The sequence below is a fragment of the Centrocercus urophasianus genome, unplaced genomic scaffold (genome assembly GCF_019232065.1).
Source record: "Centrocercus urophasianus isolate 14NV4802_14NV808 unplaced genomic scaffold, USGS_Curo_1.0 seq_24, whole genome shotgun sequence".
In the NCBI taxonomy this organism is placed as follows: domain Eukaryota; kingdom Metazoa; phylum Chordata; class Aves; order Galliformes; family Phasianidae; genus Centrocercus; species Centrocercus urophasianus.
In genome coordinates, this window is record NW_024884800.1 from 9,132,877 (window position 1) to 9,159,412 (window position 26,536).

At 42.8% G+C, this 26,536-nt stretch overlaps 1 protein-coding gene and 1 long non-coding RNA gene across 7 annotated transcripts in view; one reads left to right on the plus strand and one right to left on the minus strand.

The window, feature by feature from the left end:
• The window catches only part of LOC122163591, a 33,469-nt gene extending 13,790 nt beyond the window's left edge, over positions 1-19,679 (plus strand). Inside the window, exons 2-3 of one of the 6 annotated variants that reach the window (XR_006169999.1) lie at positions 840-14,708; positions 16,050-19,679. This is a non-coding gene — a long non-coding RNA (uncharacterized LOC122163591). Of the gene's footprint in view, positions 1-839 lie in introns of all 6 variants that reach the window. The other 5 variants (XR_006170000.1, XR_006169997.1, XR_006169998.1 and 2 more) reach the window with 5 other exon arrangements.
• Positions 10,150-24,756, minus strand: LOC122163589 (transmembrane protein 182-like). Its single transcript, XM_042824909.1, has 6 exons — positions 24,314-24,756; positions 23,008-23,211; positions 20,265-20,382; positions 18,615-18,713; positions 16,568-16,705; positions 10,150-11,607 (listed from the first exon to the last, which is right to left on the minus strand). The coding sequence occupies exons 2-6, from the start codon at positions 23,158-23,160 to the stop codon at positions 11,378-11,380; spliced, it is 738 nt and encodes a 245-aa protein (XP_042680843.1). The 5' UTR covers positions 23,161-23,211; positions 24,314-24,756; the 3' UTR covers positions 10,150-11,377.
• Between the last annotated feature and the right edge of the window lie 1,780 nt (positions 24,757-26,536).

Here is a 26,536-nt window from a genome sequence, read left to right on the forward strand (position 1 = left end):
AGAAAAAGGAGGGAAAAGCCAATGGAGGAATCATGAGAACCATTCCCTTGCCCATGGGAGCACTATTTTTTAAACAATGTTCTTTCCCTTAAGTACTGACTTTATTAACAGGGAGAGGGGAAGTGAATGTCTGCTCGGCGCCAGAAATGGCATAAAGAAATCACATATGAGACTCAAGCACAAACCATGACCACTCACAGCTCCCTACGATTGGTGCAATATCCAATCAGTCTCAGTGAGGTTTTTCAGGAAAAGGGGTTAAGAAAAAAAAAAAAAAGGAAAGAGGAAGAGAGAAAACCAACCCCAGTGCATTCCCATAATGATGGGTCTAAAAATGCCCCACTATTGATGCAAAATTACAGTTATTGTTTATCCTCCTATGCCTACTTTACACAGTTTTATACAATACGCACCAGGAAAAATACAAGCAAACAACCACCACATTAGTTAAGAGACCTTCCATTTTACTTTGGCAGTTCACGATAATGGAATTTAATTGTGGAAAAAGCTGAATAATTTTAGCTGAATGTCATTTGGTTCATTCAAACTGGGAATCAGGGACATTTTTAACAAAGGTTTTCAAACTTCTTTTGAAATCAGGAAGCTGCTGTGCACAGATAAGGGGAGAGGTTTGAGGATTCTCTATCAGAAATTTCAAGGTTTTTTCCATCTGCTTTTTCACATTAACTGGTAATTATCCAGAAAGGCACATAATAGTGCAGAAATGACAGAAGCTGACAAAGGTTTTCCTAAGATATGTAAATTGTCAGTGATAGGCAAGGTGCAACAGAAAGGCTTTCTACAGCACAATTATTTATGCCAGTTTCATTTGCTTTTAGGTAGCACTGATGGCATACTGCACGGCCATGCTTATCGCACGCGCTGCACATTCCCTCTGCCACCAGCAGCTGCACACACTGTGCTCCCAGCGTGTTGGGCTCCTCTGGCTCCAGTGTTTCGCACCGTGCCCGCCTGCATGCAGATATTGCTGAGAAGTCTCCTCTTCGAGAATTCCCGCCTTCGTTTCTCCAAACAAACAGGTGAAACCCTTCCCATCGGAACAGCCCCGTTGGCAGTAGGGCTTTCATACACAGTGCCAGCGCGCGTGGCACAGCACTGTCCCAGCAGTCACAGGGTGAGTTGAGTCTGTGCCATGCAAGCACAACGATGGAGAGTGGCTGGTTGATAAATATCCCCTTTCAAAATGAGAACTTGAGATTCCGAGCCATCCAGGGAGGTCAGTTCTTGTTTTTAAGCAAAGCTTAAGAGAATTCATTGTGCTGTGCACAGATGAAATTCCTGCCTGATCCCAGCCTGGTTCGACTCACACCAGTTATGGGCTTTAATTGACTTTTTCTGGAAACTGGATTTCATATGTAACTACATACGTGATGAGTGAAGTTCTTTAATGGATGAAAGTGAGTACTATTGGTGATAATGGATTTTAGTGAGTACTCTTGTGATAGGTGGATGGTTGGACTGGATGATCTTGAAGGTCTTTTCCAACCTTAGTGATTCTGTGATTCTGTGAAAAGACTTTACGTCTTGGGGCCTTATGTAGCAGTACCAGAGATATTATGGTGGTATAACTACTTTACATAACTGTGTGAGTGATGGCAAATTACGGTGATAGGGGTATTGCTATGGGGTGGGGAGAGGGGTGGGAATAATTTCCTTGAAGGTAATATTATGTTATTGGGAGCTGTGAGAAGGTAGACAGTAAAGCAGTACAAGAGATTTATATGTATTAAGAAGTCTGATACACTGCATTTGAAGTTGATGGGTTTAGCTATTAGCTGCGAGGATATTTCCTCCTTGTTCAAGTTTTGAGCAAGGTGAGAAGCAGTGTCCCAGTTATAAGGGGCTTTGCATCTTCATTGCAGGTTTGGCTAAGTAGTCACACCAACATAAACCAAACATACCCATTTTTTAAGGAGAAACTGATATACTTTGAACTCCAATTAGTGGTCTATTGCCTCAGGGAGGAGAACTTAGGCACATACCTGCCAGCAAAAAAGTGCAGACTGAAAAATGCCCAGCATGAACTCGTAACTGAAAAGGTTGAAACTGATGGCCAGGTCTCATTCTGTTGACTTGAGGTTAGACATCATTTGGCCAACTCAGAGGTCACTGAATCCCTTGAGTCTGCTCAGGTATCAACCCCAGCAATGCTTCTCCCCACATTTAAATTAGAGCAGAACCTTGTGTCTATCAGGGCTGTGAAGAGGACTTTTGATGCTCTGTGCATGGTGGGACTAATGACCTCAAGCGTAGACATGAGGTTAGGGATGCAACTTGTGAGCAGTCAGACTTACCTGCAGAGTAAGTCTTACATTTCAGCCATTAAATAATTGCAGCAAAATGCTCAACGCCTGTCTACACCCAGAGAATTGCTTACTAAAACTATTCAGTAAATAATTGTGAATAATGATTCCATCAAAGGAAATTGCATACTGAAAAAGGTGTGAAATCCAGTAGATGAATTATTCACTTCAATTTATTTGTTCAGCCAAACTACTAAAGAGTAGAAATAAGGACTTCAGAGGACATGGGAAGACACAGGGACAGTGTAAAATGGCAAGAGAATGTAAAGTAGCCCCAGGGCTGGGGAGGAACTTGTCCACTTGTGATGCATCCGGGTGCCGGGCTGAACTTCTGGGTGTAGGTATGCACGTGTTCTGTGACATACAGCTTAAATGGCCTTTATATACTTTTTGGTGCTTGATAACGAGATGGAGAGGAGAATGTATTTCCAAGTCATCTCCTTGAAGCATTTTGTGTTGTAAGCGTATAAAGCAGTTTGACTCAACTACATCAATTTAATTTGTGATGAGCCCAGTGCCCCCAGAGATGTGTGTGATGTTGGCTTGGCTGTTACGGGATTTCACTCCTCAGACAGTTTTGTATATCTGATGAGCTTCATGTTAAAAGAGGATGAGTTTAAAAAACATGAAAAACTTTGATGAAGTAATGTGCAAGAAAAACATCTGTTCTTTTTAGAGACAATGTCCCTTTGCCAAAGCACAGTCATCTATAAAATACCCACTCAGTACCCCTTGCTTCTGTTGTAATCAGAAGCTCCAAATTTCATAAATGTTCCTGATTTATCCAATGGGATGGTGAAAGGTTCAAAGTTGGAAGAGATTTCTAGTGCTATATTTTGCCTAAAAGTCCTTTGCTGTAAAATTTGGGTGTGCTTTAAGCGAGCCATGCTCCCCCTGATACATCTTTCTTAGGGATGCTGAAAATAATTTATAAATGGTCACTGGGAACAGGAGCTTGAACATTAGGAAAACATTTCTTCTCCAAAAGAGTGATTGTGCACTAGAACAGATTGCCCGGGGAGGTGGGGGAGTCAACGTCCCTGCAGGTATTCAAGAACTGTGGAGATACGGTGCTTAGGGACAGGGTTTAGTGGGCAATATTGGTGATAGGTGGGTGGTTGGATCAGATGATCTTAGATGCCTTTTCCAACCTTAATGATTGCATGGTTCTTTCTCTCTGGGTCATAAAAAGATTTTCTGAAAAGAGCAATGCTGAAGAAAATCTTTAAAGCAAATTCTCATTGACCACAGTCTTCCAGGTTCTGTGCAGTGAAGACAAAGCTTCCAAACGTGATATCCAGCATTGGGGCAGGAATTCGAATAGGAAGCTGTGGGGTTCTAAATGCAGAAAGCTGGTCCAAATGTATTGTCCAGATTATCTGTTGTTGTTGTTGGTTTGTTTTGTTTTTCTTTCCTGCAGCCTCTTGCCATGCTTTGCAAGAAAAAAAAAAAAAAAATTAAACATATTTCAGAGTCATTGAACTGTGCTCACATTAACTTACACTAAAATTATTTTTAATTAAATGAACTTCCCCTGTTTGTAGCTGGAAGGTACTTATGTGAGATAAAAACTCCATTCTAATAAGGCTGAGCCTCACTGCCACTTAATTAGCACCAGGACTGATGGCAGAGGCAGCGGGCGGGGGCTGCCAGGTCTGGGGGAGCTGCTCCCTCCCCAGCAGCCCCGGCCGCACGGCACGCCGGGAACAGAGCACGACCAGTGTTTGACACAGTTTATGGCAAAAGCAATTATAATTAACATTATATTAAATATTAAGTCAAGATCATAAAATGTTGATTGGTGCTGATTAGCTGCATAATCCATAATTAGAAATCACTGCACCCTTCACCAGGTAGTGTAGTGCTTCGCTTATGATTTCACTGCTAAATTAAATGACTGATTCAGCTTTTGCCCTGAGTTTTATTATAATTTAGGTCAGAACCACATTCCAGTGAAGCAAGACACAAGCCCTCTTCCTGCTGAGGATGCTCCCAACACTCCATCCCAAGCTCAGCTTTTTTATGTCTTTACATCTATTTTATCAGTGATGGCCTTGGCTGCAGACTTGTCCACAACTTTCCATTTAATTTTTGTATGAATTTTTTGTATTTCCGTAGAATGTTTTTGCCAAAATCTGCTGTAGCCTGGCCATTGGGAGAACATGAAGCACAACAGCTCCTCACAGTGCTGCAGGCACTTGAGGCTGGGCAGAGCCCAGGACACGCAGTTGATGAAATCATTGCAATCGTGATGCTCCACTGATTCAAACTAACCAATGTTTTGGCTAAATGACAGAGAAAGCAGCCTTGCAGAGGGCGTGCAGCCAGGAGGCAACAGGGCTGCTAGCCAGGCAGAGAGAAATGCAAGATTCCCTGCAGCTGGCATCATAGGATGCCCCCACCAGATCAGGCTGCTTGGAGCTCCATCCAACCTGGCCTTGAGCACCTCCAGGTATGAGGCACCTACATCTGTGTATATCAGTGGTTATATTTTGATGTAAAATATGGTGTTAAGCTTGCAAATCTTCTCTCCTTCTTTTATGGGATGGGATAGGGAAGATATACTCTGATGTATAAAAAGGAGAATTTCCTCCCTATGTGTTAGGCAGGATGCGATGCTGCATCCCAGTATAAAACCGTATTCACATCCACAGCACAGCCCTCATCTCCTGCCTGTGATATGTAGAGGATCTTTCCATCCAGCAGACAGCTTTGTGGCTCATCTCAGAGCAAAGCTGTCTATTTTTGCCTGCAGAACCAATGCATTAACATGGAGGAGTGGCACCAACAAGAATCGCTGGAGCTGCTGCCCGGCACCCAGTCCCCTATTTCTCCTTCAAATCTTTTTTTCCCAATTAAATTAATTTAAAATGAATGAAAAAATGCGTCATGCCCTAAGATCCTGAAAGCTCTGGTGTCAGCTGAAAGCAGCATTCCTGCTCCCAGCTGCAGCCCTCGCTGCAGGCACCTCTGCTTTGAAGCCTTTGAAGTGGCTGTGGCACAGGCAAGGCTCTCTGTGGAGAAAGGCAGTCATTTTATATATATTTAATGTGTAAAGTGTGGGTGTTTGTGTTAGCATAACCGATTCTCACAATGCACAGAGAATGTTGTGGAAGAGTTCTTGACCTGCAGAACCAAATTGCAGGAAAAAACCCCCAGCGGTCATGGTAGGATGGGTCCTTCCCACCCCAAATTGTATAAATTGGGTAAGTGAAGCCAGACAGCTGCAGATGAAAGCATGAAAAGTGCTTCTTTGGTGCTCATTTTATAGATGAATTTATTGTTTATAAGAGCGAGTGACTGAAACATTTCTTCCAGCATTGGGATTTACTTTTAGTGGAAAGAATGCTGTTGGGATGTGATGCAAGAACAATGCAATAAATGTGATTAATGGTTGGTTTTTGGAGCTAATTACTGGGCTCACTTGGTAATGACCTTGATCCTAGGAGCGCTGTGTGTGGCTTGGGAGGCAGACTGTGTGTGAGAGATGATCTGATATATGGTTGTATGTGAGCGAAGGACCCACCTCAGCAATCACTGGCACTAATTCAGTGGTTGATTTGTCTAAATTGATAAATTTCCCTACGGTTTATTTATTATTTTTTTTTCAAGGAGAGATTCAAAATTGATGCCTCTATTTCAGAACCAACACCATTTATTCACCACACACCACGATCACTCCAGCCTGTAAAGGACAAGGTTTCAGCTCCAGCTCCTCAACCATCTCATTGCATGCCATCAGAGCAACAGTGCCGTGTGCTCTGGTGAATGACTCCTCCAACAGACTGTTTTTCTTCTCGGCATTCGTCGCTTGCTCTTATATTTATTTATTTATTTACTTACTTACTTACTTATTTATTTACTTATTTATTTTATCTATCTATTTATTTTCTTGCTTTTATGAAGCCATCATTAATCTAATCAGTGAATGTCGCACAAGAATATTTTCTCTTTTTTGCAGACCCTAACGCTTATCAAACTTCGGTCTACTCTTGCACAACTAAACATTCTGTATCTACCATTTGGGTTAATTAGAGTGCATCCTTTACAGCTCTGATAACAATCAGTATTGTACCATCATACATAGCATCTTTTGGATTCAGGAAAGAGTTTGTGCGACTAAGAAATATGAAGTTCTAGAAGATGAGAGCATCACATGCACTCATTACAGCTCTGGAGATAAATGCAGCACCTTCAATACACCTTAAAAATAGATAATTGTTTTGAAGAGGTGGAGAGTATTCATGGGAAAGAGATGAGAAGGAAGAAAGAAGATCCTCTGAATACTCAGCATTGACGTGGAGCCAAGCAGAGTTGCAAGGAGCCTTCTCTGGTCCTTTCAGTGCATGGTGACAGGGCTCTGTGTCCCAAGAGAAAGAGTGGTGAAGTGAATGAGGAAACAAATGCATTTCTGTAGGTGATGTATTTTTTTCAATTCAGATGCTTTTTGAAGGAAGTAGGGGAGAAAAATGTACTTCTCAAATGTCAAGTACTTGAAAGACTAAAAATAGATCACCGGAATAAATAAATTAACCCAGAAGAGAGGACTGATGCTCTGCAGGCATCAGGGATTAAATAAATTCGCTAAATTCAAAGTGGTATTCCAGATAAGAGCTCTTTGTGCTGCAGCATGTACAGCTTATTGATTATAGGATTGAGGTGCTGTGCACTCTTGTAAAATGTACTCCGGCTGATACAACTTAATCCTGTGGTAATGTACAGCATACAGCCCTGCACAACAAGCATGGAGCTAGCTTATATTTTCTTGTTTATTTTAATTTTGTTCCTGCCTTCATTTGCCGCACCACATCTGTGCCCTCTCATTCCCAGGCAGCACTCAGCATAAGTGCTGAGGTGCCTTCAAACACACTGACTCAGCATGATAAGAGCTGTGCTGCCAAGCAGGAGCTGACAGGGAAGAGTCTGTGGGAACTTCCTCCTGTCACATCCCCATCCAGAGGAAGGTAAAGCCTGAGCACCAAATTCTTTCCTTGTATGCCATGGGCTGGCTGCAAGGTTGGGACCCCAAGCACTGGTGATGCCTAGTTGACACAAGGGGCAGAGCGTACAGAGACATTCTCTCTGCAGACATACATGCATCCATCAAAGTGTTGGAAGTATGCATAACTAAGGTGAAAGCACTCCCTGTTGGATTCTTCTGGGCATGCAGAACAAGTAGAAAGCTTTGTAAGTCCTGCTGGGTGAAAGCAAGCCATTCCAGAGTGAAATTATACACCTAAGTGCATTTTGGTTATCTTACAGTTAATATCCTCAATCTCCATCATTACTAAAGAGAAAAACCATCTCCTGATATGAGCTGGTGCTTACAGACATGTCACAAGCACAATGAAGGCCTATCCTCAGCCTTCTGCTTGGGTGTCAGTGTGTTCCATTGGTCTCATCCTGCATCACGTCCCCTCCTGAGCCCACAAACCCCAACCCTAGCAGTTGGAGAAGGCAGGGAGGGAAAGGAAGGATGCACCTTGGCATTGTCTGTGATGGGCTCATAGTTGGGCTCACACCTTTGCTCTCAGAATGGAGACTCTCTGTTCATACCTGTTCGCACAAAGAAGGCAACAGCTGTTTTCTGAAGTAGAGACACTACTCTCACCTTCCTGGCCAGATGTGGAACATCAAAGGAAGATCTCCTGCCTCTACTGCTCAAACCAGATCTTTGCAGGTTGCTCCAAAGAGCTGCAGACCTGTGGAGTTTTACCACAGGATTTGTCGAGAAAGATGACACAATCCCAGTCTGCCAGTGGTGACAGAAAGCTGCAGAGCACAGCAGTGCTACTGTCATGCTGGGAAGATTTGGTGCATCCCTTCTTGAGGTTGCTGCCCCTCACCTAGCCCCTTACCTTAAGGAATTCCTGGTTGCTAGTTTTCTCAGTCACCAGTAAAAGTGTGGATCTGACCAAGGAAATTCTGTTATCGTTATTTTTTTTGCCTCCCCTGGGAGAAAGTGATGCAGAGGAACAATTTGAATGAGGGAGCTGCAGAGAATTCATCTTTGGGTAGCATCCCAACTCCCCATGTCTCTCTCCCACCTATTTGACAAATCTCCCATTATCTTACTTCACCAAAATCAAGTCTCTTAATTTCAAGGCACATAGAGTCTACTGTGTAACACTGCCTGTGTGTGTGATCCACAAGGCCTATACTTTAACACCCAAGATTCATTAATATTTCCTGCAGAGTGCTCAGCAAGTAGCAAATAAAGCAGGAAGTGTCCCAGATGTTGGGAAGAAAAAATGGAATAATTCATTGCTTACTAACGTCAAATGCTAATGTGAGAAAAGCATCCTTGAAGAAATCCTTGACTAAAATTCATCAGTGATGTGAAATCACTGTTTTAATTATGCATTTTTGAATGTATTTATTAGTCTCAGTACTGATCTGACTTACAGATGTTTAACAGTGATAAGAGTCTACTGCAGTCTCTGGAATTACTCATGATTTATAATGACAAAACTTGGATCAGAATTAGGTCCTTGTCAGTACTCTATAATATCCTTTCATCAGACTTCTTTACATGCAACAGATGAAAGAGGCCGTGGTTTCCACAATTTCAAACCCTGCTGCTGACTCCATCAACTTATTTTTTTTAAGCTTCTCCTCCAGAAATAATGATTCCCACACAAAATTTTGTCTGTATAAGGCATACTTGCCACAAGAAAAACATGAGGCCAAAAGACCTTTTAGTCCACCAATATGATGTGTTCAATTTTGTGCTGACTACAGATGTTGCATTTTATTACGGGTGCTAGTTAATTTAATTGTGCCAGTGTATAATTTCATTTGCTATATCCTTATTGTTGTGATTGTTAGAATCTGCTCAATATTAGAGTTTAAACAACAAAAAAACCCAACATCTTCCATTCAAGAATGATTCAAAGTCATGATTTTGAAAAGAATGATTGAGTTTTAAACTATTGCTTGTTCCAGAGCTGATCCAGAAGGAGCAAGTCTCCAGGGATGGTTTACTCCCTAAGGCATGAATGCATAATTAAGCTAAATGTATTCCATAAATGCCTTGATGACATTAAACTAAATTTTTTAAAGAACAGATGGAGAAAGTTAATAAATATTTCATTCTGTAATATAAAACTCACTTCTGTATTCACAACTTCAGGGATCCTCAGCTTCACAGATATCAATAAGTCTGATGGATTTCTTGCTGCATTCTCATACTTCTGCCCTGGTGTCTCTTATGGGATCATCATTTCTGCATGCTTGGATTGTTTTATGGGATCAGTGAAAGGCAAGTGACTGTAAATCTTGACCTCTTCTGCTCCTGGATTATATACTTTTATTCTTTGTGACCGTAAGTGTTCATCTCTACACCGAATAGATAATTACATGACAAAAATTATTCAAAGAGAATTTATAGTGAGAAATTATCACTTGAGGAACTGATGGGGCACAGGCATAACCCAAAGAGAGCGAAATTAAAAAAAAAAAAAAAGAAAAAAGAAAAAAAAAAGTTTAAAAATGCCAGCTAAATCACTGAAGTATCAGTGTGTTTGTAATGTCATGAAGCATCTACTCACTGGGGAAAAATGCTCGATTTTCACCTGTATATAACAATTCTAGTCAAACGAAATTCCCCTTAATGGAAATTAGTGTGAGTTTTACTTAAGAACCATAGAACAAGCTTGCTATTCATACGAAAGAACTAATCTTTACATGTGGGAACTACAATTTCTCACTCTGTGTATGCAATGAGTCTTGTAAAAGAGCAATTAGAACTCCAAAAGGAAAGAAACACCAGACTTGAATAATATTTTAGGAAGAGCATTAACAAACATTTTTATATTGCCAAGAGTCTTCGCTGCTTTCTAGAAGAGGTTTACATTACATTATTAATTAAATATACTGAGTCAGTAGTATGACATAAAGCTTTGGAAATATATGTTTACCATAAACTTTGACATCCATGAGAAAAGCATGTATTTTTAGTAAGTTTAATTTAAAATTTATGCAGATGAATTCAGAAAGCAAGGGCCCAACAAACTACTTCAAAATAGCAAGATCTTGACTGAAAAACACAAGATCAACTCTTTGTCATTTCTCAAGTGTCTACAAGCCTTCACATACACAGAATAAATGACATCACCTCCTGAATTTAGATCATTTTACATAGCATTAGTATGCATTACTCTTAGTGGGACCACTTTAACCTGTCAGACAATGTACACTTGCGCAATTGCAAGAATTAAAAAATATATAAATTGTATATAATAAGTCTTTTCAGAGCTGGCTCTTATGCTAGGTGGAATACAACAGGGTCCCCTGGTGAGCTGGCTGACAAACTCTACCATAAAAACAAACAAACAAAAAAAAATCATAGCATCATTGTTCCCGTTTTCTTTCCCCCAGCTCTAATTTTCAGTTTTGGATTGCAAATTTCCACAGCTCTCTGTTCAGGCAAAATCTTAAATGCATCGTAGCACAGTGCTTTAAAGAAATACTAATTAATACATCTCATGTTGCATACCACAGAAATTAGTTTAGTCATTATTAAGAGTTAGGTTAGGCATAGGTACATTTGTATCTTCAGAATCAAGGCTTTTAATGAAAAAAACTCTCATGTTTCCAGACATTCCATTAAAATGGTTGTCCTTTGACGTCAATTAGAGCTAGCTAAAAAAAAATCATCCTTAATTGCTTCTCAGAAAAGATGTCAGAGCATACACCCCCACAGCCACATTCGATTACCTCTTAGAGGAAACGAGGATGCTGGGAATGCTGGGAACCTCCAGTGCTGCTGAACACGGATGGGCCGCGCTGGCAGTGCCGAGCCATGGTGACTGCTGGCCACAGTGGAGGCTGGTCCTCCCACCTGAAACTGCTGCACAGTCCAGAGAGATGCCTACAGGACTGAGAGTGTTTGCATGCTAAGTGCTCCACCCTGCCTCCAAATAACGCTGACTTCAATCACGCACCTACGCCAATATTTACAGCTACAAAAAGGACATAATCTTCAAAACTTGTGTATGTTTCATTACAAGGAGCATCAACAGTTTTCTCCAAGAGTTTCTCAGCACCTTTTCTTACTCAAGTGACTCTGTCATTTCTCTGCCGATCAGGAAGAAGAGGAGCCCAGAGAGCAGCGACAGGGGCACGCCGGCGGCAGCAAGGAAGAAGGACCAGCCATATAACACGTGTACGGGAGCCTCCTGCAGGCACACCTCGCTCCTCTCCAGGAGGATGTACTTCTGGAAATCGGCCACAAGCTCCTTCCACAGCACAAAGAGGAAAATGAGCAGGAGAAATAAACTTCCTGAGAAGAGAGACAAAGGTGGTTATTCTCCAATTACAGCCAGTGTATGAAATTCAGAAAGTTTAAAAGTGAGAAAAAATTGCAACAGGTTCCCATTTATTTTTTCAGGCTAGTGTTCCAGAATGGTGACATTTGTCAGGTTTTCCCTGACAAAGAAGGCAGGAAAAGAGGAAAAGAGAAGAGATGCTCTTTCAAATATCAGATCCTTTTTTCAGCAGAAATACAAGACCTGTGGACTGGTCCTACTGGTGGCAAGCACTGTCTGTTGCTGAACCTACTGCAAGCAGTGCCACACAGACTTCGGCTGGTTGCCCCAGCTCACAGAAGTGCCCCTTCATGTCCTAATGGCCACGATACATCAGCCTCACATGAGCAACTCAATACCAAAGTCAAACAGCCAATTCCAGAGGCCATGGAGTCTTTTTACGACTCAGCGTTAGCATGTGAGACCTCCATGAGCCAGGTGGTGAAGGACTGAGGACACTCCAGGCCTCAAGGTCAAAATCTCCCTCAGCAGCTCTCCCATCAGACCCAGTGCTTTTTATTTCTGTACATACCCCATAGAAGGCCTTGGAGGTCAACCCTCTCACGTCTGAAAAGCACGTGGAGGGCGGGCACCTCATTTTGCTATTCTGATTGCAACACCCCATAACTCACAGTGATGAGGATCTGCATGAAGCAGACAACAAAAAAAAAACCAGTGTGGTCGCAATGTTACTTGTTTCATTGCATTAAAGAATATATATAATGCATTTAAAAGTCAACATATATTAACATTAAATGGTGACGGTGTGACAAAAGATCTGAAGCTACATCAGTAATATCTTATCTCACCACATCACAGCTAGAAACTTGCCATTTTTTAACAGTGCTATATAACATATAGACAGACACACACACGCATACATATATGGAAGAAATACGTCAGAGATGATGGTATGTTCATAATAGAAGTGAACAGTTAGAAATTAATACAGTTGACAAGTCATTGCACAGTTTTGTGGACGCGTTCTGGCATTTCATTCCTCCCCTTGCAATTTTTAAACTAAAGGTAGCTTGTACTATATTTAATTATTCCCCCCAGCAGCTTATGCACTACAAAATCCAGCCTTCATGCTAGGCAAAGGCTGTGGGTATGGCTTGGCATTGATCTATCTGCTTAGGAATGGAGCTTAGTGAAACTTTGCTTGAAGGAAACACAGCAGTGTTGGGCTGTTTCTGCTCATGGTGATATAAGCACATATTGCTATAACATCCTGCTTCACATCTTGTAGCCTGGAATGAGGGTCCAAAACATTCCTCAATCCTCACTAGCAGTTGTATAGAAGTTGAAGCTACTCATACTGAGCTGTCATATTTATTAAACTGCATCCTATGCCCTAGGACTGGGAATTGAATCTTAAAAATCAAAAATTTGTGTAACTGTATCAACACACTTCACATCACCACACTCTGCTATCTCAGACCGTTCTCCCTCCCATAGACAAGTCCTCATGGGCACTGCAAAGGCAGGCTAGGAGTTAAACAGCAGCTGGTGTAACATTTGCATGTTCATTGAGATTGTGATACCACTTGAAATTACATGCACAAATAAATATTTTACACTTAATATGATAGTTGTATGTTTAAAATACCAATTATTCTACTTTAAGAAAATGATTGAATGCTTAAATAGTCACATGTTCTTTACAAAATACAATATATTGATAAGAAGGCAATTAAGCCTTTATTACTGATGTAATTTAAAATTAAATTAATTAGATAGCAACTGAACCTTGAAAAGTGCTCTTTTAAAGATCAATTTATATTTCATTAACTTATAATACCTACTGTAAAAGACACAAATAAAAAAAAAAAAAAGTAGTCCCAGAGGAACAGAGGACATGGGTATGGCATTTTTTTTTTCCAGAATTTTCCGTTTTTCTTTAAGTAACATTTTGTTGTTGTTGTTGCTGTTTTATCCCTGGGCAAACCAGATTATCTGAGGCTCATTTTCTGACCAAAGCCTACCTGCACCTGTGCAGCTGCTGGGGAATCTTCAAAGAATGTCACTGCTTTGTCATTAAACAGGTGGTGGAGGTGAAGGCACAGCCACAGACTTGGCACCAAAATTCAGAACATTACGACAAGAAAACGCAAAGTGATTTCTTTCCTAGGATAATCACTCTGGAGTTGCAAGGAGTCCCTGGGATTTATACAGTCTCCACAGTGAGAGAGTCTTCCACAGGAAACCAAAAGCCACCACCTTTGGATGCTTTTTGTAGCAGCTGTAGCAGAAAGACATCTTCATTTCACACTTGCCCCAAACAGCTTCCTAAATGCAGGAAGTGATTTCTTGGAATCTTGGTCAGCAAACTGAAAGAAACTTTTTTTTTCAGTACCACTCTGTCAAGCAGCAAACCCAGCATGCCTCTTTGATTCCGTTCATTAGGCAGGGACAGAAAAAATTAACTGCAAAACTCAGTCTCCGGACTGATGAGATCAGTAGCACCTTGCAGGAAGGAGCAAATTGCAGGCAGACTGGAGTGGGGCATTCAATCTCTCCTCCATCCAGGGCTAATTACAAGCCACCTGAACCTAGGAGAGCTGCTTCCTACTGGTGAGTGAATGGAAGTCTGCCTTCTGCTTTCTCTCACTTCTTATCCTTATGATACCTTTATAGCCCTTAAGTGTAGGGACAGGTGAGTGAACTCAGTCTTTAATTCTTATTCTGTGGAAGCTCCTGAACTTTCATGTAATCTCCTAATTGTGAGAAAAATGAACTTTGACAATCAGCAACTCGTTTGCCTCTTTGGGATGTTCACAATAAGGAAATGGAGGAATGACCTTCAGCTGCCTTTTCCCATCCATCAGTTTCTGCTGCTCACAGAGGGCCTGAGACTTTCTGAAATGATTTGGGGCCAGGTGTGCTGGAGAACTAGCATGGGGACCACAGTGGCTGGAAGAAGCATAGATTGCATATTTACCAGTATTTCTGCCTTTCCAGGGGAGCTGGTGATGAGCTCCTGTTGGTGTTCCTTAGCATCACCCAGGACACAGCAGGACAATTCCTCCCTCCAGCAGCTGAGCTGCCCCAACACTGGTGATGCCTATTCTCACTTGTAAGCATGGCTGCTAAAACACCCAAAGGAAACCAAGGAGCACAAGGGAATACAAGCCAGGAATTTCAATACAGATGCGATGCAGCATTTGCCTAATGTCATTGTGATGCTAGTTAAGTGTATTGCCACCTGGCAGTTTTTAGAAGGGATGATGAGGAAATAATGAGGGGTGCATCCTGCATCCATTTGGACATTATTTTCAAGCACGATTGATAAGCTTGAGTTCAGTAACAAAAAAGAAAAATTACAATAAACAGCTGAAACCCTAAGTGAACTCTCCTGAAAAGATATTGCATAATTCTAGCTTTCATTTAGATCAAAAACGTAACTTGGGGAGGGTTTGGGTGCTTGAGCCCTATCTCAGCCACTTCAGCTCATGCACACATCAGATTGCCAGCACTGATCACCAGAAGGCACTGGCACCTAATGAAGGTCTGAGAGCAAGATATCTTGCATTCCCAAATGAAATTTCTACATGTGCAACCACATAAAATTTACCTTTAGAAAAAAAATTAAACCCAACTGAGCATTTATTAAACTGTATAAGAGAGAGATAAGCGGATACCCACAGGCTTGCTGGGCTTACTTCAATAACTGAGGACCCAGAGGCAAATGGAAAATTGGACAAAATGCAAAGCAAATTAGCAGAGGCAGGTAGGGCCACATTGATTTAGTGCCTCCCAGATTTTTTAGTCAAATAGATAGATGCAATCTAGCTTCATGTTAACAACCATCTCAGGTGGAATCACGTGGTTAATTATTAGTACATCTGGAGAAGATGGAGACTGGGAAAGAGCCTGTGAAACAGAAAGGAAGCTAAATAACTGGGGGAAAAAAAGTAAAAGAAAATAAGGGGATAATAAGGGGAATGTGAGTGGAGTTCTTCCAGACTTCATTTTGGGACTTCTCTTGTTAAGTCATTTTCATGAATGTTTTTGAGTCCAAAAAGCTTAAGCTCACAAAAAGCCCAAAATGGCAGAAAAGATGCTAGCTTGTGTTTGATTCATTCAGTGCTTGAGGAATCAGAACCTGGTGCAGGGCCCATAATTAAGCAAAATTAATTTCAGAGGAAGGCTTGAGTTCATTACAAAGTTATTCACTTGGCAGCACTCATCAGAGCTCCAACCTTTAACTGCTTGCATTGTGGGGAAAAAAAAAAAAAGCTTTTTTTCTAAGTTTGAGTCACAGTTATAAATCAAGTACTTCTCCAGTTATTCCCTCTCAAATACAGAAAAGGCCCAAGTGATAATTCACTGGACTAATTTGTAGTGGTAGTGGGGATTATGAATCAATGCCTATTTTTAATTCATTTCCTGCTGTGACACTGCTTTATCTTTACAGATTTTATTAAAAACCAGGCCTCCAGTTTTGAACTGCTGGGTATGCCTTTCATTGCATGGTGGTTCTCCAGGTTCTAGCAGAGCAAGGACAGAAGAGGCTCAAATATGAAGGCACACTGGCAGAGAAGAGCGTGGCTGATCACTGCCTGGGATAAATGCAACTACTAACATTACCCAAATAAAAAGGCTCTGGATATCGTACAAGGCTGTAGTGGAAAAAAAAAAAAGTAGTATGTTTCCCAATTCCCAGGCTCCGTAGGACTAAGAACTATCTTTCTAAAGCTTGGCTCAGCATAGAAATTTATTTCCACTTGGGGAAGGGGAACATTTATTCCAATTCACCACTGCTGCCATCAGAAAACCAATCCCTCCCCAGCATCCCTGGAGACCACCGCATCACTGTTTGCCACTCATCGCTGTGTGCCTCCCCATCATTGGGTACCACCCCATTCCTTTGTGTGCAGTAGGCTGCGCACACTCCTTTCTGTCCCGTGTGTCTGATTTCCACTGTTGGCTTACCTGAGGCTATCAGGAACCCGCCGCCCACTTTGTAGGACCTGGCACTGACAAAGGGCACACCACACACCAGCAGCAGTCCTCCCACCAGGCCAGCAGCAACAGCCAGTATGATGAACGCCGTCCAGAAGCCTCTGTACACTGCATGAAAGCCAAAAAGAAGAGTCAGAGAAAAAGGAAGGGAAGCTCATCTGGGCTTTTAGAAGGCTGTGAGGATCTCCTCCATCAATGCCAGCTTGGGCAACAAAATGATGGTGAGCACTGGGGTCATGAGCAGTTTCTCCAGCGGGGAGCTGCTGCTGGTGTTGAGCAGGGCTGTAGTCAGTATGTTGTTGTGTGGGTGCAGAATGCAAGTTTGGGCTGTGTGTCATGATCTAACATGAGATTGGAATGAGAACATGGAGCTGAAAGTGTTTGCAAGGAGACCACACCAGAGAGTATGTGAGAAGGGAGGACAGTCCCAGGTGTGGGCAGTGAGGGCTCTTCAGGTACAAACTCTCCAAACCTTCTCCCATTTCCCCCAGTTTGTCCAGTCTGCTCAGACCACCAGCTCCCACTGCTCCCATTGCTTTTTGTTGCTCAGAAGCTCAAGTTAGAGAGATTTGAGCTGAGCATGAGCAAACAGCAATGCTGAAATGACTCACACTTGAAAGAAAAATGACACAGAGAAGATGCGTTTTGCTCATTTTAAGCCATTTTGTCAGGAGAGCCACTTAGGGAGAGATAAGTATCTTGAACTCTCCGAAACCACAGAATTCATTTTAATGTTTAACCTCCCGTCACCCATTTCTCTCAGGGAAGCCTAAGAGGATGCAGATAAGGCAGAATTATCTCTGGCGCAGGTAATAGCTGGAGGACCCACTTCTTGGACAGCCTCCTGTTTTGTCATAATTTGCATCTGAGTATGGACTGGCTGGGAATAAAATAAAAGTGTATGTCAGAAAAGCCTGCTCCATGCGCATTGCCCAACACTTTGCAGTGTGGTTGGTGCAGATCCCAATTCCAAGAATGAGGGTGCTGAGATATCCCCAGCTCCATACCAACATGTCCCCATGTCCATGCCATCACGTCCTCATCTGGTGCCAACGTGTCCCCATCTCCCCAGGGATGAGCTCATCAAGACCAGTTCAGCAGCAGGACTGCAGCAGCCTCAGCACCGGAGCTGTCCCCAAAAGGCATTTTGGAGGCAGCTGCAGAGGCTGCATAGCACAGGCTGATGGGCAGCGACAGATGGCTGAAGGGCTCTTTATTTAGCACAGAAAAATCCCTGTGTTTACCATTGAGATCATTCAAAAACTGGAGTTGTACCACTCCCTCCTAAGCAGAAAAATAAGCCAACATTTGCCCATGTGCCTGCCATACACAGCCCACAATGGGCTTCTCTTTCTGCCATCTATTTCACATTTCAGTTTGCTCCTGGAGGCAGGGATCCGACACAGCAAAGGAGTGAGATGCTCTCCCTCACATGCTCCTACTGACAAATATTTTTTTTTTAATTAATTTCTCGTAAAAAAAAAAAATAAATAAAAAAAAAAGGTACTGCTAAAGGCTAAGGAAAAGGTCAAGATGTTTGTTTGTGCAGTATGCCTGCCCCGGATCCCCCGAGGCAATGCAGAGTGATGCACACTATTTAAAGAAATCAATTCATTTCCAAAAAGATCATGGAATTAATTCTAGCTGCTGCCACCAATTTAGCAAATTAAAATTCCTAGCAGCAGCTGATTCATTAAAGAACTCTGAAAATACAGAGAAACATAAATAAAAAGGGAACCAGTTGAAAGGAGAGCTTTCCAACTGTGTCGTATTCGAGGTATTAAAAATAAGTGCGATGGATCTTCCGACAATTTGGTCTTTAACTGATTTTCCAGTGTTTGTTTATTTTGTCTTGCAACAAATCAATGCTGGCGCTCTCCCAGGAAGCCACTCGAGGCCACTTTGCAAGGGGCTTCCCTGGTCATGGTTGGCCATGAGGATTGGCAATAGGACACACGTAGCACACAACATGCTTCCCGGCCCCACGGCTTGAAAATGGAGCTGGGAAATGACCCACCTGCAGTCGTGTCATAGGAGGGATGTGGGAAAGGCCCCAGGACGATGGGCATGGGGAACAGGTAGCCGTGCATGCAGTGCTTGGGGTGCGCTTGGCTGGCTGCAAAAGAACAACAAAATATTTGCTTTAATTTTGTGCAAAACTACAGTTAAGCTGTTCAGATGGCAAACTGACATCAATATTCCCATTGCTATTTTGCTCCAGAAACCACCTGCAAGGGGAGAAGGGGTTTGGGTACCAGAGCCAGGGTACCTTTCCTTTCCTCGGTTGGTAAGAAAGGAAAGCACAATTAGAATGGACGTGCCCCATCAATATTAATACCACTGAGACTTATCGTGATTAACAGTAATAGAATGAATGTTAAATGAATTAATTAATGATTGGACACTTATTTAAATATGTTCCCCAGCTCAAAGGAACACTTTATAATAGGTGGACATTAGTTCATGCTAAATTGACTATGGAATACCTATTGAATTAATTATTACATCCACGAGAGCAGCAAATTAATTTGCCATGATCAATCCTATTATAATAAATACCTAAAGAAGTAATAAAAATTTGCCAGCTATCAGAAAGAGTCATTTTACTTCAGGTAACACTGTATCGTATAATGTATTCCTGTATAATGTTAGATAGCAAGCTCCCTCTCTCCAGCCTTTTTCATCAAAAAAATTCCGTGTGAAAAACTCTGCACTGTTCTACTGAACAGTGGCAGTAACAGTTCTACAGAAAACAGAGGTCAGGGTCAGAGGGACAGCAAAACCATCTGAAATTTTAACCACCAGGGAATAAACAGATTGTGGGAACCTGCATTATTTTCAGCCAAATCCCTCAGTAGGGTTATCCTGCTGCTCCATGAGCCTGTAAGCATCTCTGAGCAGAGCGAGCAGAGGGTCAGGGCCTTTGCAATGTTGAAAACCTTGGCAGACCTTTTTTTTTTTTTTTTTTGCCTCTGAATATGTTTCACCTTCTTCGATTTTTTCTTAAACATGAACATGCTTTCAGAAAATAATGATTTTGCATCACTCTGCTTCTTTGCAGTGAAATCCTCATGTTTGTGACTTCTATGACCTTAAAAAGCAAAACAGGCAAGATCTGAAAGCAAAGGTCTTGTGTGCCCAGGAGCACAGACCCACTTGGTTCTGTATGGGCTACCCCTGCCCACTCCTGGGTGCTTCCTGACTTCTAGCTTGAAAACAGTAGGAGGGGGAATGCTCAACCAAAAGGGAAGCACCTAGAGGTCTCATGGTTGGATGGGGCCCTGGGCAGCCTGATCTGGTGGGGGTAAAACCGATTTTCTGTAAAAAACAGGAATTGAAGAGCAGTGCTAAGGACAAGGTGGGCATGGGTTCAAATTCATCACACCTTAGCTGGATACAAATATCAGGGTGCATGGGAGCAAAGTCAACCCTGCTGGTGGATGATCTTCATGGATGATATTTTAATTGGCACCATGGTGTTCCTGTGTGATGGTGCCCAATGAGAGCAAAATCCAAGTCCAAAAAAAGAACCCATGAAGAATGCCCCAAGTTAGCTGTTTTTGGAGGGATGATGAGAATGAAAAAAATAATAAAAAAATGTGGAACAAAACACAGTGCAGAGGCATCAGGCTGGCAGCAGCACCAAGAGGCACAGTGTGGTACTCACTGTACCAGAAGGTCCAGATGGTCGTGGACTGGCCCTCGCCGAAGAACCAGCACCGCCAGAAGAAGCCCTCGTGATGGAAAGTGAGGATCTGCGTCCCAGCCTCTGTCAGTGTGTCTGCCTGTGGGGAGTGGAGGAAAAGCTGATGTGAGGTTGGTCACAGCACGCGTGTTTAGCTCGGATGGTTGTGCATTCATTGCTGCTGTTTAAGTTGGTTTTGGAGGAGTCAAGGGATAGCTGCTGCCCTCAATTTTCTTCCGTATCACAGCTACAAAACAAATATTTTAGTCCCTTGAAATAATTTCTATAATCACAGCTATCCTGATAAAAAGGATCCCGCAGATCCTCACAGACAATCTTCTCACACCAAAGACATTAAAGCACTGATTGCTGGAGCTGGAAAAGTATGCCAAGGATACCACTTCTTAAATAATTTCCCTAAGGAAGCACTATTGGTGTTGTAACCAGTTGGAAGCAGGTGGATCCAGGTAAGCTATTTCAGAGGTGACCAACACAACAGGTCAGATGCCATCGCACTCTGCAGGATCCATGCAAGGTCTCACCTGACCTCAGAAGGCAGCCCAGTGCTGTCACTCACACCCAGCCCCTGCTCACCACTCCAAAAGTTTCCTGCTTTCCTCCTGCTGGTGAACCTGCAGAGATTATGATATCCTGATGTCAGATGGGAATTACTCTTTGACCCCACCAGTTTTCGCATGGCCCAGTTCAGTATGCTGACAAATGTTCTCTTTTTTTGGTCTAAGTGCAAACCACAGACCAGACTGCAAATGCAAGGTCTGAGTCGTTCCAGAAGGGAGAATATTGCAGTGCCGAGTCGTAAACTAATTACCGAAAACCAAATTATTGAAGCCATATCCAAAATCCATTTTATCTTTCTCATGCTCAGTTTGGTTAAAAAGACACAGCTGTTAGAAAGTTCTGTTTTGTAGAGGATGGAGAAGCTCTGCATAGGAATGGCAGTGCACTGGGGAAAGGAGATGGGACTCAGCAAGGAGGTATTGGGAGATGCTCCCTCACCTTGAAGTCCTCATAGATCAAGTTATGACCACTTTCAGAGTTCTGATTCTCCTTTTACTTTCAGGATAAAATGCCAGCTATGGCAATGGTGTCATGCAGACCCCACTGGCTTTCTGCAGACTTGGTGCACATTTAACTGCTGCATGGCAGATAACAACCCTTCTTATCCATTAGGGATAGAGTTTGCCAGTTTAGAAAAAGACAGATAAGGTAAAACCCACCAGTGCCTAAACTAAGAATCATAGAAATAGCATCTGAAATAGAAACAAAACAGCTCAGAGGAAAGAAGAGGAGCAATGCCCACTTCTTCCTGATGGTACTGGAATCATCATGCCTCAGCAACCAGCAAAGAAACACACGGCCAAGATCATTCCTGACACCTCTGAGGTGTCTGTGTCATGCTGCATGCCATCCCTGCCTTTCGCTCTAAAGGACAGCAGCACTAACAAAATCCAAAACAATTAACACTGTCATTTCCTTAGCACGGAACCAGAGCTGCACTCCTCTGGCTGTGACTCTGTCTCCTTTGGGGTTCTATTGCACTGCTTTAGACAAAAAAGACGCTGTCTTTTGCCAGGCAGTTTTATCTATTTCTTTTTTTTTTTTTTCCTGTAGTATTAGTAGTGGAAAAAGTCATTTGGAAACATGACTCAAACAGTGCCCCACAATTGACAATGGGATTCTGAAATGACAGCATTTCTTGCTGGCATCATGATGCTTACCCAGTGTGACTCACCACACCAGAAAACATCAAACCTAATTGGATTGAACTTTGGAGTAACAAAAAGTCTGCACGCAACAAGGAACCTCCTGTCATTTTTTAATTGCGGCCACGCATTGATCAGCTCAGAAATATTTCAGAAGAGCGGATGGCTCCGGGAATGCAGCCGGCTTCGATTGCTTGGGCAGGCAGACAGCAGCAAGTTCAGCTCACAGCACACTTTCAAAAGGATCTATAAACATGTGATAGGAGTACTAAGCACTAGAACACCTGTCATAAAAACAGGAAACATTCAAAATCATCTTTCTTGCTAACAGAAACCCTACACAAATCCTAATTTGACAATAGACCTCTCCACGTGAGATGGGCAGGAACCACTGCTGGCTCTGCCATGCACCTGCTGCTCGCTCCTGTTTGCTGCCTGTAACACAGCTCTCTCACTTCAGATGTAAATGCTTGCCAAGCTCTACACTTTAAAATATGAGCTACTTTTAAACGAACAAATGAGGTGGAGAAATCTTTTAATAGAAAATATCAGGAGATATCTTTTGTTTTTCGAGGCAAAGGCTGTCAACAAGTAAAGCTCTTACATTTTTGCCTTTCATTCCCTAACATTCATATCTGCCAGAATACAGAAGCACTGTTTTCATGTTTTCCAGACATTTTTAGTGTCAAAACACTCACAGAATCATAGAATGGCTTGAGTTGGAAGGAACCTCAAAGCCCATCCTGTCCCAACCCCACGCCGTGGCCTGGCTGCCCCCATTGGATCAGACCCATGCAACCTGGCCCTGAGCACCTCCAGAGATGGGGCATCCAAGGGAGCTCAGGATGACTTTTTGCATTAACAGGTCACTTTAAATAAGCATGGATCTAAAGCTGCCAACACCTAAATTGAAGGTAGCTGTGCAGCTTTTCGACAGTTGTAGAGCAAATTATTTAAACGAAAGCTCTCTCTTCCCTAGAATAACCTGGTTGTGTATTTACCTCTCTGGACTGGTGCGTGTTGTTTCCATCCCCGATGACCCCGCACATGTCCGCAGCCAGCAGCCAGTAGTCCGTCCCAAAGGCGAGCAGGAAGAGCAGCATGGCCGTGCTGCCCAGGATGCCCGCTGTCAGGGCAGCGATGCCAGCCTTCATGGCCCAGCAGAATTTGGGGAAAAAGGGGAAAACACTGCGGCTTCCCAGTCACTGAGGGAAGAGAAGGGAGAGAAGTGCTATTCTGGGACGCAGATAAGGATCTTCGGGCGGCCGGTGTGAGTTTCAGGGGGTGGCGGAAAAGGGACTAATAAAAGCAGATGACCTGGAGTAGCCAAACAGCTGTGGCATTAAGGGAGCATGACAAACAGCTATTGAGACAGAGAAGGACAGCTTCCAAAAAAACACATGGCTGCTCACTTCAGTGCGGTGAGCAGCGAGCACGGGTCATGGGCACTCGTGCTGCTGAGAGAGCTTAAAGCATGCTGTGCATGGGACGAGCAAACCTGACCCCACAGATATCACCATTCCAGAGCCCATGGCTCTGCGCTATCTTCAGTTGTGTCTGCCAAAGCACCGTGCAGAATAAAGCCCATACAAACCCCGGGGGTCCAAGCGATGCATTAAAATATTGGTGACCCTCTCAAAACCCCGGTGCTCTCAGAGCAATGCGATCATCCCACACACACACAGTTACATCAGCATGTCCGCATCCAGCAAGGCACAGAGCTCAGCTGTCAGCACCTGCACATCCTTCCTACACACCTGGAATGGGGATCTCCCTACTGCTGCACAAAGGCAGGCAGTATATGGCACTCAGTCCCCTTCCAGTGTCTCCTGGGGCATGAGGACAACCCTGCGCAGAATTCTGTTGCCATTTGGCTCCCAATGCTTTTGTCTGCTGCTGGAGCATCTGCTGTAGATCACTGCCAGCAACAGGATGCCAGACCAGTAAAACTGCAATTTCTGTAGGGCAATAACTATATTCCTGTGGCATGCCAGCAGTCTAGGGGAGGAAATTTAAACTACAGTGAAAATTCAAGTGCCGATTTTCAGACCTCAGCCTTAGCCATGACCCACCTAAAAGGAGGATAGAGGAAAATGCTGATTTCCTCAACCAAATTGGCAAATTAATTTCTAAACCAGTGTAATGAAGGCAACTGTGCACATATGGGTATAGCAGAGAAGCCACCCACAGCCGAGGGAACTGGAGAGAGTTGGGTGAAATTCTAACTATACTTTCAAGCAACTGCCAGTGCACGTGGACTGATGAACCTGAGTATGAAGAACTTCAAATTACAATAAGCGATTATACCTTCCGTATTGCTGTTTCTTAAACATTGCAGGCTGGTGTGGCTGTTAAATAATACAGCAGTTCTCTCTTCCTCACTGTCACAGCGGGTTAGCGGTACACAACTACTGCAGCAAAGTGACCTCCTTCTATTGAACACAAAACGGTTAATTAAATACAAAGTGCAATATATCTATCACCTAATTAATCTCCAATAAGTGCAATTTCAATTGGTTTCCATTTAACAAACATGGAATACCAGTGAAACCTGTATGGAGTGGCCAAGAAAATCGGTTGCCCTCTATTTTTGTGATGTGTAGGTCAGAACTGAGTCCATCAGTGGGGACGTTCTGCCTGAGGGTGCCCCATGAAACCACAGCATGACATACCAGCAGCGAGGACTGCTCGCAGATCGCAGTGCAACCACATGGAATTACAACACAAAGTGAGCACTTGCATATTCAAAAAAAAAAAAAAAGAAAGAAAGAAAGAAAAGGAAAGAAGGGGGGGATTAATGCACACTTCCACATTTAGGTGTGTGCTTTTTAGCTAGCTGTATTTGGCAGTGCTGCGTTTATGCTAATGCATGTTTGCACGTTAGTGTGGTTTGCCATTTGGAAGGCATCCTGTGCAATTCTCAGTCCCATTGGCAGCAAAACGTTGTGTGGCTGCAGCAGAGCATCACCATGCCCAGCCCTGGCTCCCGATGGGCTGCTCTGTGCCCAGCCAAACATTTTCCAAATTCTTCAGCTGTGGAGTTTGCAAGGTCAGAGTGCCTCTCCAGTGAGTTTCTTCCTCCTCAGCTCAACCCCATGGATGTGTTCCTCACCTCTGCAGAAAAGCAGTAGATAATATTAAAATTCTTATAATAGGAACGCTTTTTTTTTTTAAGTATTGTGAACTGTACTAATAGAAAAAGTAGTACCTTTGCTCTTCAGGAAAAGCATGTTTATTAGTTTTAAGGTTCAGATCTACTCTGGTTTTGAAGGTTGAATTCATTTTTTTTGTTTCCTTTTGTAGAAGTGCTTTGTTCATATTTTATACAATGCAACAGACAGTCTTGTTAATGGGCAAGACCCACGCACACCACACCACACCCTGCAAGGTTGGGAACACAGGTGAGATGGTGGCTGCCCTTTCCAGCTTGCTTTGGGATTTCTGGAGAAGTCCTGGTATGGACTGAGAGGAATAAATATTTGCATTGACATTTGCCCCTTTAATTCTGCATTAAGAACATAGTCATTGGTTTGTCTCCATCCACGTCTACATTTCTCTTGGAAGAAGCACATAAGCCCAGACGTTGAAAGATGCTTGGTGTTTCTGGGGATACCCCAGTGCTTGATGGCAGGAGAGAAGAAAGCTCAGCTTGCCTCACCTGCTTCTCAGGAGTTAGTAGCGCTTTCCAGGATTAAGCTGTTATAATCACTTTAAGCAGTCATGAAATAAAATAAACACAAGCATGATTTTCTGGTTAAAGTTTAAAAAAAAAAATCCACACGCTGAATGCAAATTCTTTTTGTAGGGGTGAGAGCAAGGCAGATTTACAGCTCGCTTCTGAGCGTGGCCGATCGCTGTGCCCAGGTGCCAGTCTGGGCTCTCCCTTTGCCACTGAGCTACTCCACATCATTAGCAACTTTTCCCTGTTTTAACCTGAACTTTCAAAAGACTCCTGCAAACTTCCCAAGTGAGCGCAGAGCCATAACTCTCTGAACTACCAAAGGAATCAAGCTGATGCAATTTATTTCCACAGAAGCATGCAATATTCAATGATACAGCGAATCCATGTTTTAAACACTTTTTAAAGGACTAAAACCCTGCAAAGAATTAATTAGGCATGCTCTGAGGCCCAAGCATTTAACAGTTTTCCACTCAGTTGTTGAATTTTAAGACCACCAACACTGGATACTGGCATAGATTATCAAATGTATGCTAGGCTGAAATACACACTAGGCAGAAGGCTTGGCCACTAAGCAGCTGGAAAATACTTCATGAAAGCTTTGGCTGTGCTATTATATTTTGTAAAGAAACTTCTTTAAAAAATCCATAAAATCTAGGAGGTTAAATTTGGGGCAGAGTGACTCATTGGGAAACTATGTACTGCACAGAATATTGTCTTCTCTGCAGATCAAGCAAATGGTTCATACACCAGAGAGGTATTTGGGTCCCAGCACTGCAGAGTGGCATTGGGAGGGATTAATAGGTTGGGAGGGGTTAATGGACTGGGATCCATGCAAGATCAAGCCGATG